This window comes from Prionailurus viverrinus, chromosome B1, assembly GCF_022837055.1.
Source record: "Prionailurus viverrinus isolate Anna chromosome B1, UM_Priviv_1.0, whole genome shotgun sequence".
Classification (NCBI taxonomy): Eukaryota; Metazoa; Chordata; class Mammalia; order Carnivora; family Felidae; genus Prionailurus; species Prionailurus viverrinus.
Window position 1 is genome coordinate 49,038,596 of NC_062564.1, and position 17,088 is coordinate 49,055,683.

At 48.8% G+C, this 17,088-nt stretch overlaps 1 protein-coding gene across 4 annotated transcripts in view; it reads left to right on the plus strand.

Annotated features, from left to right (window-relative positions):
- The first annotated feature begins 849 nt into the window (after nt 1-849).
- The window catches only part of SCARA3 (scavenger receptor class A member 3), a 61,664-nt gene continuing 45,425 nt past the window's right edge, over nt 850-17,088 (plus strand). For 3 of the 4 annotated variants that reach the window (XM_047856513.1, XM_047856510.1, XM_047856511.1), the window contains exon 1: nt 11,395-11,596. Coding sequence is in view for 3 of the 4 variants with exons in the window: in XM_047856510.1 (XP_047712466.1) it covers nt 11,590-11,596 (7 nt within the window). In the remaining variant the exon portion in view is untranslated. Of the gene's footprint in view, nt 878-11,394; nt 11,597-17,088 lie in introns of those variants that run through there. The other variant, XM_047856509.1, reaches the window with a different exon arrangement.

The window sequence follows — 17,088 nt, forward strand, 5'->3', positions numbered from 1 at the left end:
CCATAAGTGCATTACTGGAGTTTAAATATTCTGAGTAGATCGTAGAGGTCAGCTGGTTCAGCTCTCCACCATACTCCAATGCTAACTCCCACCACCAACTACAACGTTCCCCCCAACTGATTATCCTGCCTCTGTTTGAATGCCCCCATAACTGGGAGCTCACTACCTGTATGTCAACGGTTGTCTAGAAAAGCTGTTGATAGCATTAGGTTCTTCTGTTGAGTCAGAGTCTGGCTCCTCCAAGGGCTACCAAGCCCAGCGCTGTCTTTTGGAACCATGTAGGAAAACCCAGTCCATCTCCCCGCTGCTAGTCCTTCAGATATTTGAAGGCAGCTAGTCCCTTCTCCCAGTGATCTCCAGGCTTGTGGCTGCCTGCCCCGTCCTTGTTTGCAGATTCCTCCCCAGCCCTTTGGCCTTCTGGACCTTGCCTCTCGCTTGACACTCTGAGCCCAGCTGTGGGCCTGCCAGTACCAGTGGGGGCTGACTATGTTTCCCGTTGCCCCAACGCTCTAGATAAGCTTTCATTCAGCTGCTGAGTCACTTGGCTGATTCATAATAGAATTCATCATCTCTTTGGCAGATGCTGCTATTTAATCATTTTGCTCCCATCTTGGACTTGTGCAGTCGGTTTGGGGTTTGTAGCTTGATTTTTTTTTTTTTTTCCTGGAGCAGGGGATTATCGGGGGAGGGGAGGCAGTAAAGAGCTTTACGTTTATAGATTTGTCTCTGTATGCTTTGCCCCATCATCTCTCCCCTGCTCTGCAATATCTTTGTGATGCATCCACATCACTGCCACACTGATCAGCTAGTGCCACAAGCTAGTGACAGCTTGGCCACCGCCAGTATAACTCGAACAAGCGAGAAATGGACAAGAACGGTAAGTACCCTGGGGCCTGTTATTAACAATTCCTCTCCAGGCTCGAATTAGTAAATGAGTATATCTAGTTAATTACAGACCTATGAAAAAAATCATGCATAATAAAATTATATACAGTAAACTCGGCCAACAGCTGATGCAGAGTATCCTGAGTGCTTTTTCAGGGTCTCCCTAAAGTACAGAAAGTTTCACTCCATCGGTTGCATTTCCTTATCTTCCCATCTAGGGAATATCTTTTTGGGAAAAGGTATGAAACCAGTCTTTCCCAAGTTGCTTATCATAGGAGTAGACAAATATTACTTATACTATCTTCACTGTTACACTTGTTATTGACTAACTATATCGTCTAGATTTCACTCCAGAGTTGGTCAATTCTATTTATCTATTTGTTTGTTTGTTTGTTTATTTATTTATTATTTTAATGTTTATTTTTGAAAGAGAGAGAGACAGAGTGTGTGTGTGTGTGAGCAGGGGAGGGGCAGAGAGAGAAGGAGACACAGAACCTAAAGCAGGCTCCAGGCTCCAAGCCATCAGCACAGAGCCCGACGCGGGGCTTGAACTCACAAACCGTGAGATCATGACCTGAGCTGAATTCGGACGCTTAACCGACTGAGCCACCCAGGCACCCCTCTGTCCTGCATCTTATTTCTAAGGTGCTATATGTTAAAATCCCCTTCCTCTACAAGACAGCCCTTCAAACATTGGAAAACAGTGGTTCTATCTCAACTTAGGTGTGTTTCCTTATACGGGTCCTTCACTCCCTTCTAATAGAGTGAGGTCCCCAGATACCTCGCTCTGCTCCTTTCTGCCTTGAGGGTGCTCCATTTTGTCACTGTTCCTCTGGTGTGGCTTTAGGAGCAAACACAAGACCCAGCTTCAGGTGGCCAGGCAGGAGGGCAGTCAGACACTTACAACTTATGATTTGATACTGAGGTCCCTGTGGCCCCAAGCCACCCTCTGCTTCCTTTTATATTATGTCGTAACACATTGTGCTTCTCAAATTGGTTTACACTGTCCCCTGGGGCAGGCTGTGGGGTGAGGAAAGTACACAAGGACACAGAAGCATCTGACTACACTTTCACTCGGATTTAGGGCAAAAAGTTAATATTTAGTGAGTAATCAATCTTCCTTCCTTTTCTCCCTTCCTTTCTTCCTTTCTTTCTGTCTTTATTCATTTTTCCTTAAATCTCATGCTTTGAAAGTAATGGATGTCTATTTATACATAAATTTATATTTAGAATGTATAAATGTATATTTAGAAGTGTAATATAGATACATCATATATTACATATTTAAACAAATAAGGGATTTTGCCTGTTTCTTTTCTTTCTAAAAATAAGTATATAAAATCATATTATACATATTGCTTGTTTTTTTCCACATAATAAAACATTACGGATATCCCTCCAGGTCAATACACAGGTAGATTTAAACCATGCTTTTCTGTAGCTACATGTTTTATTCAGTCATTCCCATTTTTTCTGTCGCTATAAATGGTGCCACATTAAATGGCCTTTCACATGTATTCTAATATGGTGGTGCCTTTTCTGGTATAAGGGAGATTCTCAAAGTGGAATTGATGGATAAAAGGGAACATGTAGGATAAAAGAGAATTGTAGTCTTCATGTTAATCTATATTGCCTGATGGTTTTCCCAAAAGGTAGTGGTAACTCCCACTCTCTCTGAGAATGTACATTTCCTAGGTGATCATCAGACTGGATGCTGCTGGTCTTTTGCATTTTTACCCGTCTGGTGAGTGAAAATGGCATCTTTACACCTTAATCCCTTCATCTATTATTGTTTTCAACTCATCATTTATTTATTTTATTTATTTAAAAAGAATTTTTTTTTTTTTTTACATTTACTTATTTTTGAGAGACAGAGACAGAGCACAAGTCGGGGAGGGGCAGGGAGAGAAGACACAGAATCCGAAGCAGGCTCCAGGCTCTGAGCTGTCAGCACAGAGCCCTACTCGGGCCTCGAACTCACAAACTGTGAGATCATGACCTGAGCCGAAGTCGGACGCTTAACTGACTGAGCCACCCAGGCGCCCCTGACTCATCATTTTTTTAAAGATATTATTTTTAAGTAATCTCTATACCCAATGTGGGGCTCCAGCCCACAACCCTGAGCCAGCCAGGCGCCCCTCAACTAATCATTTTTAAAGGAAGTTTCTTCTTCTGTGATTTGCCTATTCACATTGTTTGCTCATTTTATTGGACTTTGATCCCTTTTTCTTATCAATTTATAGGAGCACTCTAAATAAATAAATTTTATGTGTGTGTTGCAAAGTCTTTACCAAGTTATTTTGTGTCTTTTCCCTTTGATTATGGAGGCTTTAAAATTTTTTATATGGTGAAATTTGGTTTTTCCCTTTACAGTTTCTAGGTCTCCTGTCTTGTTTAAGAATGTCTCACTAAAATATAGACAGTTATTCTCCTAATTTTCTTCTAGTTTCCTGTTGTGTCAATGTTTGTATTTAGATATTTCATCCAAATGGAACATGGGTGTTTGTGGTGTGTGTGATGTGGTGTGTGTGTGTGTGTATGTGTGTGTCTTTATGGTGTGTGTGTTATGTATGTTGTGTATGTGTGTTTGTGGTGTGGTGTGTGTGTGTGTATGTGTGTGTGTGTGTGGAGGAGGGAGGTGAGGCAAGGATCTAATTTCATTTTCTTCCAGATGTGCGGCCAATTACGTCAACATGATTTATCAAGTAAACTACCCGATTTGTGCTGAGTTGAAATGCCATCTGTGTACAAAATGCCATTTGTCATCTGTGAACTTTCCCAAAGTAAATTTGGATCTATCTTAGGACTTTCTAGTTTATTCCTCTGATTTATTTTTTTTATTCATGTATACCATATTGTTTTCATTACATAGTCTTAAAACAATAATTGATATTGAAAAGATAACCTCCCTCACTGTTCCTTTACAAATTTTGTTGGCTATTCTCGGACGTTAAGTCTTCTGTATGAACTTTAATTTTGTGCAGTTTGGGGAAAAAGTGGTAATTGTAATGACAGTTGCATGAAAGGTACATATTGGTTTTAGAAAAATTCACATTTTTGTATTCGTTCTTCCAGGGCAGAAACATAACATGTCTAGAAGTAGTTTAAACTATTATTTTTGTTTCTAAATAAATTTTGCCTTTATCAAAGTGAGATAGGTATATAATTTGAAAATACCAAGTAGTAGAAAAAGTACCAATGCAACAGCCCTCTGGCACATTCCCCACCATTCCTCAACGCCAGGCTGCCTCCACACCCACCCCCAACCCAGAAAAACATTACTTCTATATAAAAACAAATATGGTTTTGTTGTGATATGGCACGCAACTTTTATGTTGTTTTTAAAATTTGTATTTATTTATTTGTTTGTTTTGAGAGAGAGCACACAAGCGGGGGAGGGGCAGAGAGAGAGGGAGAGAGAGAGAATCCCAAGCAGGCTCCATGCTGCCTGTGCAGAGCCCCACGCAGAGCTCGATCTCACAAACCACAAGATCATGACCTCAGTGGAAATCAAGAGTCCGACGCTTAATCGATGGGGCCACCCAAGGGTCCCTACATCGTGTTTTTTTGTTTTTGTTTTTTTTTTAATAAGAGGAAAAGTTTCAAAGGTATTTTTGCTACTTCTGTCATTATGGCAGTGGGAAAGTGAGAGAAATCTTGACTAAACATAGCATACTGAAATGTATCAGATTAGAGTTCAAATGTTTCCATTCAGCTTTGCGCTCCCATTCTCTAAGACATGGCCTAGCATGCAGTAGGTACTTAATAAATGTGTGTTGGGGCGCCTGGGTGGCTCAGTCAGTTAAGCATCTGACTTCGGCTCAGGTCATGATCTTGAGGTTTGTGGGTTCGAGCCCCGCGTCGGGTTCTGTGCTGACATCTCAGAGCCTGGAGCCTGCTTGGGATTCTGCGTCTCTCTCTCTCTCTCTCTGCCCCTCCCCTGCTCATGCTCTGTCTCTCAATAATAAACATTAAAAACATTTTTTAATAAAAATAAATAAATATGTGTTAAATGATCTGAATCCATTTTTCAATGAGTGCAGTCTAAGATCCCAGGTTCATTTTAGTAGTCTTCTCTCCTATTTGTGATTCCTGTCAACACTGTAACATCCACAAGGTTAGGGAACATATCCCCAGCACTAGCACAACTCCTGGCTCTGTGTTTGTATAATAAATGAACAAAAGCCATGCACGGCCACATATCAACTACATCGTTTTCTCTGAATTCATCCTTTGTTAGAGCAACCGATGGTGGATCTAAATGTAGGGGTTTCAGTTTATTTCCCCTGAATGTTATCTTTTAGACACCTGTCAAGATGGTTCTGAATTTTCTTCTTCCAGTTTTGAATGAGAAACAAAGAAATAAGCATGCTTCCTGGGTCTCCTCCATCCAGAATGTGGATAGGAACGTCCATTAGGACCCTTCTTAGCACATTAAAAACTCAGTCTCTTGAAGGCCTGCTATAAAGAAATTCTTATGTACCAAATCCTTTGGGAAATACCTTCTTGAAAAGCATCTGTGTCCCTCCAGCTCTGATTATTTCCATTTTCACATGTATGATTCTTTGGACGCCTGGATGGCTCAGTCAGTTGAGTGTCTGACTTCAGCTCAGGTCATGATCTCACGGTTCATGGGTTCGAGCCCCGCATTGGGCCCTGCACTGACAGCTCAGAGCCTGGAGTCTGCTTCAGATTCTGTGTCTCCCTCTCTGTCTGCCCCTCCTCCCTCTCATGCTCTGTCTCTCAAGAATAAATAATAAACATTTAAAAAAATTTAATATTTATGATTCTTTCCCCCCCTGGATACACAGGCTTTTCCGGTCCTCTTTGCACCAATGCAAATTATTGCAGGGATCCCTTTCCATTATCCAGTGGATGGTTTGGCTAAAAGATGCTTCTCCTTCCTACACAGCATCAAGGCTCCTTCTTTGTTCATCTATATCCAGCCCCAAATGAAGTCAGCCACTTTCTTCCTGAGTTTATAATTGATTTGGATGAAAAACCTAAGTACTTTGTCTTTGCTAATACCTTATTATGTTAATTTGAAAGATTTGTTCAAGCTCCGATGCATCTTTGTAATTAAACTGTTTCAGGGGCGCCCGGCTGGCTCATTTGGTAGAGCATATGACTCTTGATCTCAGGGTTGTAAGTTCAAGCCCTATGTTGGGTGTAAAGATTACTTAAAAAATTAAAATCTTTACAGTGACTGGGTGGCTCAGTCAGTTGGGCGTCTGACTCTTGATTTCAGCTCATCATCTTTTTTTTTTTATAATTTTTTAAAATTTATTTTTGAGAGAGAGAGACAGAGAGACAGAGAGCAAGAGAGAGAAGGAAACACAGACTCTGAAGCAGGCTCCGGGCTCTGAGCTGTCAGCACAGAGCCCAACGTGGGACTGGAACCCACGAACCATGAGATCATGACCTGAGCCGAAATCAGACACTTAACCAACTGAGCCACCCAGGTATATCACCAGCTCAGGTCATGATCTCATAGTCTGTGGGATCTAGCCCTGTGTTGGGCTCCATGCTGAGCATACAGCCTGCTTAGGATGCTCTCTCTCCCCACCTCTCTCTGCCTCTCCCCCACTTGCACTCAATCTCTCTCTCTCCAAACAAATAAATAAACTTAAAAAACGTACAATCTTTTTTAAAAAACATCAAAATAAACTAATTTCTTCAGAACTTCACCCTTACAGAGTTCATAAAATAAGGTATTAGTATCATAATGTGAAGCCCCTTTAAGAATTTCTCAGGCCAGGGGGCACCTGGGTGGCTCAGTCGGTTAAGCATCTGACTTCAGCTCAGGTCACAATCTCGCGGTCCGTGAGTTCGAGCCCCGGGTCGGGCTCTGGGCTGATGGCTCAGAGCCTGGAGCCTGCTTCAGATTCTGTGTCTCCCTCTCTCTGCCCCTCCCCCGTTCATGCTCTGTTTCTCTCTGTCCCAAAAATAAATGTTAAAAAAAAAAAAAAAAAAGAATTTCTCAGGCCAGAAGAATTCATATAATATAGCATCACCTGCTAGTAAAGAGTGGTATTACAGGGCACCTCTTGGCCCCTATGTACATTCTCAAAAGTTCTAGTATTGATAAATGTAAGGCAAGAATCCACAGACATGGGAGGAAACTTAGGTGAATTTCTGGGAGGAAGCAATAAAAGATAGGAAACTTAAGAATTGTGAAAATATCAGGTAGTCCAGAGTATGGGCCAAAGAAGGCCAATTTAACACTTCTTGGGACAAATGTCTTCAACTGAGAATGTTGATGGGTTCCCCCCCCCCCCCCCCCCGCCGCCGCCCACCCCAGGAAATTCTATTTCTTATTTTAAATGGAATCCAACAGAAAAATGGGATTTATATTTTCCTGTACGGCTGGGGCACTGCTCTGTTGGAACTGGCCCCGCGTGACCTTTCAAAAATATTTTACTCCTGTGCAGGCTGGGTGAGCATACCTGCCTTCTAAAGGTAGTTTACTCTTTGGCTTCCAATGAACGATGATTTCGGTGAAGCTCTGGCATGAACAAAGTGACAACCCTGCATGGAGTTTCAATCCACTGCATTAGAGAGCTTACTGGGGGAGTAAGGACGAAAATCTCGCCAAGTTCTGGGTTGGAGACGGGTTTGTTAGTGCACTGGACGCCTCACCAGCGTCTGTGTTTCCCCCTCTCCTCACGGTAACCCCCCTAAGGGATGTTTCCCAGCCCCTGCCTTTGCTTGAGGTCATGTGACTGAGTTCCGGCCAATGAAATATAGCTGATAGTGGTTGTGTGCCTCTCCTAGGCATGTGCCTGGATTACCTCCAATCCACGATCCTCCAATCTCTCTCCCCCTTCTACATCAACCTTGGGGGCTACTTTTTTTTTTTTTTAATTTTTTTTTTCAACGTGTATTTATTTTTGGGACAGAGAGAGACAGAGCATGAACGGGGGAGGGGCAGAGAGAGAGGGAGACACAGAATCGGAAACAGGCTCCAGGCTCTGGGCTATCAGCCCAGAGCCCGACGCGGGGCTCGAACTCACGAACCGCGAGATCGTGACCTGGCTGAAGTCGGACGCTTAACCGACTGCGCCACCCAGGCACCCCTTGGGGGCTACTTATTAAAGATGGCAGCCTCACAGCATGGAAGAAGCCCCCATCCCTGAGGCAACATTTGTAAGGGAGCCATCTGACCTGCAATGGATTGTGATCTACATGAGAGATAAACTACTGCTGTGCTGTCATTCAAATCTTGCAGTTGTTAGAACTAGCATTACTTGCTCTGACTACCGTAGAAGCTGCTATCTTGAAATGGGAGGCCACGGTAATAAAAACATAAATATGTGGCCTGGCTTAGCAATTGGGTAGCAGGATGTGAGGAACTTGATATTAGAGGCCGAAAATACAAAAATCTTTGGGGCTTTATCTAATCCGTTGAAAACCTTAACAGGAAAACAAAACAAAACAACAACAACAACAACAAAAAAAGACTGACCTCCCCAGAGAAAGAGGGAATTCTGTCAGCAGACTGCCTTTGGACTTGAGCTGCAACATTAATTCTTCCCTGGGTCTCCAGCCTACCGGCTTATTGGTTCTGTTTCCTTGGAGAACTCTGACAAATACAGTGTTAGGTCTGCAAAAGTTTGAAGAGAATGCAAGTTTTGAAAGAGTAATTATCTTGGCAACTAAGATGAAAGTAGCAATTTTAGCAAGCATTGTGAGTTACAGCTACATCCTGAGAAGGAAAAGTGGAAGCAAGGTCCTAATGCTTGCTTAGGAAGAACAGGCTGAGAGAAGAAAGGATCAAAAGCACAGAGTGAGGAATCGAACTTTGGGAGAAAGAGATGTTTTGTGCCTGAAGTAGAAGAGAGAAAGGATGGTCTGGGGGGCTCCCTAGGAGGTTCTGTTCTGAGCAAATCATAGCACTGCTCACAAATTGAGGTGGGACTTTGTACCTTCATTAATACACGGAGAGTTCCGTCACTAGTGTTTCTTTTTTCTTTTTTTTTTTCTTTTTCCCTCTAAATGACATCTGTTCTATAGCTACTTCCTTTGGCTTTCAGCAGAGTATAGCTTAAGTGCCACAGTCAAATGTCCTCACCCCCTCCGCAGCCCACACACAAGTTAAAAACAGTATTAAGCATTTCTCCCTATCCCATCCCACCCCCCCCCCCCCCCACCTTTGCTGTCTCTGCCTCTGTGCTGAAGTCCCAGCCTAAGCCCCATCCTGATAACACCCCCCTCCCCCATTCTGGTCTGGGTGGGGATTTTGTTTCAGTTGACCCTGGGTCTATCCCTCTGGCTGTTGGTAGGAAATGCCTGAAATTGCAGCTGAAAGGCTTTCACCCAAAGGCTAATGTGATCTCTTAGGAAATCCCTGTCTCCTCCCTTCTTGATCTGTGATCATCCTTTATTCTCATCATTCTGCCTTCCCTCTGAACTATTTTGGAGCTTTGACCCCTTGTGCCTGCCAACTCATCTCCAGCTCTTTCCTGCCACTCCACAGAGCTAGGTCCCCTCTCCCCTAGAGTCCTTTTGGAACTGGAGTTCATCCTCTGAACCTCTTCAGGGCTCCGGTCCAGCTCTGCTCACCCAGGGCCGATCTGCCACCAGACACGGACATATTTCATTTCTTTGCTGATTCATTTGCACATCATAGCAATACCACAGGGTATGTACATCCTCCAAATCCCAAAGGGCAGGGACAGGGGTTGGGAGGGGCACTCCCTCACATCAGGGATAGGCCCTTTTTGTCACCAAACATCTTGGGTCAAGCCAATTGAGAAAGCATGGAGAAAACCAAAGGTCATTTGCTTGTTCTTTCTGTCAATAAATATTTGACAGATATTTCTGTCAATAATATTTCCGTCAATAAATATTGCCTTCTATGAGAGGCAGTGTGATGGACTGAAGCTATACACACAGGCACTGGATTTAGCCTGCCTGGGTTCGGCTTTCAAGATCTCCACTTACTAGCTACATGACAGGAAGCACATTATTAAATCTCTCCTTGCCTCAGTTAACCTCCGCTAAAAAATGAGGACAACAATTGTGCTTATCTCATAAGGCTGCTGCGAGGATTAAATAAATTAATACACAGGTAGCCTAGGTAAGGATTCCTTTGATGTGAATATCTCCCTGGTATTTACCAAGCAATTCTTCCGACACAGGCCACAACGCCAGCAGACGGGAGGTAAACTCGGAATCCAGGTTCAAGGAGGACATTGTGACTGCTGCCAGGGAGGCAACATCCTCTCTGAACCTCAGTCTCTGCGTCTGTAAGATGGGCAGCATGGGACCTGGCTCCCTCGCTGGAGGCTGTGGTGAGGTTGTCTTGAGACCATTGAGAGAACGTGCTTTACAAACTGAAACTTGCCTTGACCAGGTGGAGCAGATTAGAGATGGCTGATTGGCTTTCTGATCGGCTGGGATTGTGAATTGGCTTTCTGATTGGCTGGCCCCTCCTCAGCTCCTGGCTTAGAGGAAAGTTCTTGCGCTTTGGCCATACCTACTTTACTCCAAGGGCCAAGCCGGGGTGGGCATGGAAGTGTGGGGATGTGGGAAAAGGCCGGGCAGGGTTGCCCCCGCTCTGTGGTCCCCTCTCTCCCTGCACTGTCCTGTTATAACTTTCATCACACCTCAGCCCCCTCACTTGTCGAATTGTTGGCTTTCGTCACCAGATGCAACCTCTTGGGGCCAGGGCTGGTGTGAAGTATTACGCACACGCCCAGAGTTTGGGGCGGAACCTGGTGTGCGGTAGGTAGGGATCCATTCATGAAGAATGACAAGTGAGGATCCCAGGTGGGAGCCTAGCACGAGAGTCACAACTCCCTGCTAGAGGTCAGTTCCCCTCCGATGGATGTCACTGTTTATATCAGAGGCCCCTCCACGAACAAAATCACAGAATTTGAGAGCGCCTGGGGCCCAGCTCCCTCCGGCAGAACACGGAGGTTTGGAGACACGAAGTGGCTGCTGAGTCATTCGCCCAGAGTGGCGGGGCTGGGGACCAACCTCGCGGGGTCTTCCCGGGACCGAGGGGCTGCGGGGGAGGGGGGCGGAATTTCAGTGCTAAGGCGGGGACAGTCCCAGGCAAACCGGGGCAGGAGGGGCTGGGGCAGCAACCCGGGGAGCCTGCCTTCTCCCAGTGCGTCTCCCCCTTAGACGGGCGAGGAGACCGCGCGGTCCAGGGCTGAACCCTGCTCCCGCACCCCAGCCCGGCCACGAGGCGGCCCCCGGGGCGGGCGGCGGCTCGGGAGGGGCCTCCCCCGGGCGCGGCGGCCGCAGGGCGGGCCCGGGGAGCCGGCGGGGCCCGGGGTCGGGGGGCCCCCGCGGCTGCACAAAGAGGCCCGCCGCGGCAGTTTTGAAAATACCGAGGAAGTGGATCTGGGCCGGGGCCCAGGGAGTGACGACGAGGGAGGGAGCGCGCGCCAGCGAGCAGGGGGGAGGCGGGAGGCGGGGAGCGCGGGGCGCGGGCCGGCCTCAGACCTCGCCGGCCTCCAGCGGGAAGCGCGCGGGCGGCGGCGGCGGCGGCGGGATGGGCGGCCCGGCGCCCCCCGGCTGCGACCCCGCGGACCCTCCCCTCGGCGCGCCGCCTCCGCAGCCCGGCGCTCGAGCGGGCGGCGCGTAGGGCGGCGAGCGGGTGCCGGCTGAGGACCCGCCGGCTTCACCGCTCGCGCCAGTCGGCAGCTCGAGCCGCCGCCCCGGGGCGCTCCCGAGGCCCCTGCCGGAGGGATCATGAAAGGTAAGCCCCGAGCGCGCGAGGACGAGGCGAACCCCGGCGGGACCCCCCCGCGCTCCCCTCCCCGCCCGGGCGCGGAGGGGAGGACTCTCGGGGTGGGGTGGGGGAGCCATGGGTTCTCCCTGCCCTTCTGATCCTCCTGCCTAAGGCACTGATATGGGGCACGCATGCAGCCCTGATTGTCTAGAGGAGGGGAGAGTTCACACAGTCACCTTCTTACTCCGCATCGCTCTATCCCTAAAAACAGTTTGAACTTCCAGAGAAGTTTCTGGTCCCTTTAACCGGTCAGCGCAGAAAGATGTCACCAGCCCAGCCTTCTGGGTGGTGTAAATCCCCAACCAGGGGACCCATCCTAGAGCTCCCGCAGCCCCCTACCTAGCTTGCCAGGTGCCAGGCCTAGGTACTGTCCTCCAGGAACTTCAACCCCTTCCTCAGGAGAGACCTGTTTTGTCCAAGTCGCTCAGCCCAGGCCCTGCCCCACCCCAGCCTCTGAACCCTGGCTGACCAGCCCTCTGACCTCCCAGGGACAAAGCATCTGGGAAAGGCCAGTGGTCCAGGCCTGAGCTCTCCCCGGGGGCACTGGGTTATCCCCACAGTGGCCCTTCCTTGCAGAGACAAGAACCAGACTCGGTCCCAGGTGCTCATACCTGGGCCTGGCTTTCTTGAGGCCCGGGAAAAAGCACACTTTGCCTTAACAGTCATTTTCAGGCTAAGGGCACAGCAGACTTTGGGATCATCTTATGGGACAGGCAACCTTTGGGGGTTTTAATGCTCTCTCCCATGCTTTCCAATAATCCTTCCACAGCACCTCGGGCAGGTGCCGGTGTTCCTGGTAGTGAGAACCTCATCACTCCTTTGACTTACTGAATTCTGGGGCTGACAAAGACCTTCGAGATCATCTATGTGTCTTTAAATATACTCCCAGGTGTTGTTGAAGTATCAGCTCTGTTTGTGTCTTTTACATATGAGGGTCTAAGGGTTCCTGTGGAGAAAGGGCCCCACAGACAAACCTCTCTGACTGAATGCAGCCTCCGTGTTGTATAGTTGAGGAAACTGAGGCCCAAACAGGTAGAAGCGGCTTCATGGGTGTGCAGACCTATGCATCTTCACAGGTTCCTGCGCTCAGAAGGCCTCACTCTGGGTTCAATGTCTTGAAAATGCTTAGTAACTTTTAAACAAGGGCCCCTAACACTTTACCGGCCTCTACGAATTATGTTGCTGGTCCTAGGGATAGGAGGAAGGAACTTGCTTAAGACTCACAGCGAGTCCGGGGAACTAGAACCCAGCGGCCTGACTTCCAGGCCAGAGCACTGGCCAACGCACCCCTGCCTCTCTGTCACTTCCTTCCCTCTGGCCTCCGGACCCTCTATCTGTGCTTGCTGACAGTCTCACCGTGTCTTGGGCTGTCTGGGATGAGGCAAGCAAGTTATAATCACCTCCAGAGAGTTCCCACGGCAGCAGAGAGGAGCCTCACCCACGAAGCTCCTGCCTTCAGCTACCACCTCTGTGGAGACGTACTCACCCCGGTCAGCCGGCCTAGGGCAGGTCATTACCCAGAAGCCTCTGGAAGGGTCTTAGACCACATCTCACCACAGGCTTGGGGCCCATACTGCTCTGGGCCTTCATGACGATGGTGAGATGCTACACATACTCAGAGTGGTGTGGCTCCACCAACATCCCCGGCAAACACTGTAAGAGAAAACAGAGTGAGAGACAGCAGGGCAGGGCAGGAATCCCCTGGAGTGGAGGAGCCATCCGGCTCCCAGAGAGGAGGGAGTCGGGAGCACATGACCTGCCTTTCTGAAACTCAGCAAGGCAATTCCACTCCTCCAAATGGAAGAGGAAATGAGCTAGTGTGGATGAATATTTCGAGGAGGATGGACTACTGTGGCAGCAGGTCTCGGGGTCTTTGTGGCCTGCCGGCCGGAAGTCTACAGGCTCCCTCCTTGGGTTCCCAAAGTCTGCCCCTCTCACCTCTTCTTCCCTGTTCTCAACCAACAGCCTCACCACCACGTGGGGCCAAATTCCTGTTCACTGGGGCCTTTGGGGCTGCTCTCATGTATTTGTCCTCCAGTCTCCAGGAAACCTTCCGTGATCTCCCATAACATCCCAGGGGCATGGGCTGCCGGGCTGCGGGGGAAGACGAGGGTTGATTCCCAGGGCACCCCGCACTGCCCCCCCCTCCCCCCCCCCCCGCCCCGCAAGTGTCTTCCCTCATTCTCCCCAGGAGCCAGGAAGACCTGCCACCTCTACCTGAGATGGAAAAGGCAGGGCAGACAGCAAATATTTGGCCTTTGGATCCGTGGCGTGTGAAGAACCAGGGTTTTTTTCACCCACATGGAAAAAGTAAAATGCCCAGCAAAGCAGGGCAGCCCTTCCAGACTGGCCCTTCCCCAAGGGGAACTGGCTTCACACGCTCCTCCAAAGGCCCCACCAATCTGAGAATTACATCTGTTGGCCAAGATTCATCATCTCCCCTCAAAGCAAAACATGGTGATGTTATGCTTTGTGGGGGAGAGGGGTGTTGGTGGGGACGGTACGTAAACCAGAAAACACATTTGCTGAGGAGTACGGCCCCCGGTGGCCAGGCGCCAGGGCCTGCTCCTGCCAGCCAGGCTGTTTCCACCCCGAGGCTCCTCCTGCCTGCTTGCCTGCCTGCCTGCCTGCCTCTGGCTGGGCCTCCCAGGCGACCACATCTTCTGATGCAAGCTGGTACCTGGCCCCAGGTGCAGCCCCTTCTCACACCTGGGGGCCACACAGCCCTTGGTGACTGGCCCATCTTGGAGCGTCCCACTGGCCTGTCTGAGCCATTAATAGACACCTGTGGGATTGTTTCCACACCTGTGGTGAGAGGGTCCGGTCGTGGGAGCTCTCCCAGCTATTCAAGTGATTTGAGAGTCAAAGATAGGGGCTCGAGTCCTAGCCCCACGTGAGGCTCTGGTCAAAGCGTTTCTGTCTCTGGGCCTCGTTTTCCTCCTGGGTGATCCCTAAGGCCCGTCCTGCTCTGATGCACTGTGGCTCAGCCCAGGACCTCCGGCCCTAAGTACCACTTGGGGAGCGGAAGTGACTCGGTGGAGGGATGGTTGAAAGCAGGCCCACCGCACGGGTGAGTCTTTGCCCCTGGGAGACTTGTCCTCAGCTGCCACAGACAGGGCAGAGCCACACCCCGCTGTTTCCCAAGCGTGGGAGGGATGGCCCCTCGCCACAGAATCAGAGACCAGTGCCCACGCTCCGTGGAGAAAGGGTGGAGAGGGAGAGAAAGGGCTTCAGAATATAGCAGTGTGACCCCAGGAAAATCCATCTCCCACAGCTTGGCGGAGGGGATCATGAGCGGGCAGACTGGGTCCCCTTGGAAAGCCTGACCTCCATCCCCAGACATTGGGTGCTGAAAGGAGCCTGAGACTAGAAGAAAAGGAGCTGACGTGGCAGAGGTGCAGCGAGCCACTAAACGGCCTGATGTGGGGGGGCCCGGGAGCTTAGATGATGGAGGTCAGCTCCAAACCCTCACCCCACCCCCCCGCTACTCACCTTGCCATCCAGCTGGGGTAATTTTAATAGCTGAAGACTCACATCGCAAAGCCAGTTTGCGAGGAAAAAGAATTCTGCTTCTCAGCAGATGTTTGGTGGAGAGCTTAGCCGTTTCCACGAAAGGCAGGCCGCCGTGCTGGGCGTTAGGACTGGCAGGTTCTGGCGTGAGGGACTGTGCCACTATACTCATAGATATGCTGCCCCTGTCGGATTATGTTTAACTTAGCAGGTGTGTGTGTGTGTGTGTGTGTGTGTGTGTGTGTGTGTGTGTTGTGAGCACTGAAGCCGGAGGTTAGACCTAGCCCTGTCACCCGTCAGCTTTATAACCACATGGCCATGGTGAAGTCATTGCTACTCTCTGGCCCCCCTCGTCTGCAAGTAGACCGCATCGTCTTTAGTGTTCTTTCCCCCTCTAACATTCTACTCTTTTGTTTTTCCTTCTGAGAGGGCTTATTGATTCAGTTATTTAATTTGAGTGCAGCTGACACACCCCATTACATTAGTTTCAGGTGTGCACCATACTGACTGCACAAGTTTAGACATTATGCCGTGCTCCCCACAAGTGTAGCTGCCATCGGTCACCCTACAGCACTGTTACAGTATCGTTGACTGCGTGCCCTACGTGGTGCCTTTTCTTCCCCTGATTCATTCATTCCATAACCGAAAGCCTCTATCTCCTGCTCCCCTTCCCCCATTCTGCCCACCCTCCCACCTCCCTTCTGGCAACCATCTGTTTGTCCTCTGTATGTATAGATCTGATTCTGCTTTCTGTTTATTCATTTGTTGTGTTTTCGGATTCCACATATGAGCGAAATCATGTGGTATTTGTCTCTCAGTCTGACTTACTTCACTTGGCATAATACCCTCTAGGTCCATCCATGTGGTTGCAAATGGCACAATCTCCTCCTCTTTATGACTGTGTAGTATTCCATGGTATATAGAGGGTACATATATTTGTCTCTCTCCATCTGTCTATTGATCCATGTCTATTTTTCTCTCAGAATAAGACTGTAGAGCCCACAGGGTAGTATTAGGATGTGAGTGTCATGAATATGGCGATCCTGTCTGTCTTTTTCTTGCCTCACTCTCTCACGGTGCCTGGCACTTAGGAGGTGTCCACTGCATTTGCTAGTGGATACGTCTGGGTCCCCTATGGGGCTGAAATCCTTCAAGGCAACAGCAACACCGTGCTCTCTATCCCCAGAATCTAAGGTAGGTATCCCATAAAGACTCATGCTTCTATTTAACATTCACTGTCCTAGCTCCAAACGCCAGGGCTTGTGTGTATATTTATGTCTAAGGGTCAAGATAAATGCAAAGAAGAACTCACTGCCCTTTCGCTCAAGGAGCTTACCCTTTGCTAAGATGCTTAAGATTTGTGCCCAAATCATTCAAAAGAGATTGAAAGTGTGCCATAAGAGAGGTCCCGGGGAGGCCATTTGGGGTAGTTTTGGCTCTTTTCCTGTCTCCCTCTTAGCATAGCATCTGCTGTGGACTCTCTGGTTCTCACGGGGCACCCATTCTAGTACAGTCTTCCCTGGCCTTGTGGATTTGACATATGAGGACAGGCTGAGGATACCAGGTTTACAGCTCTGGGCGCCAGATTCATATTGCTGACTGTGTGGTAAACACCTCTAGAGGCCTGCGGACACCTTCAAGGCTCAGATGACATCCCTCACAGCCACCTGAACCTGAGCTGTGGTTATTGGCTGTGGTTACTGGTTATTGGTTATTGGGATGTTGCACCACACTTTGGTGGCTTCTGCCCTCAGGCAGAGACGAGACATACACACTTAAGAAGAAAACTGGATAATGAAGGGAGACGAAGCAAACAGACAAATGCATGGTCTATGTAGTAGATTCAGTAGGAATCCTGGGGAGAAAGAGCAGTACAGGTTGGGGGGCAGTTTGGGGAGGCTTTAAGGAGGAATGGAAGGGTAGGCAAAACTGGGGTCAGGTCACTTAGG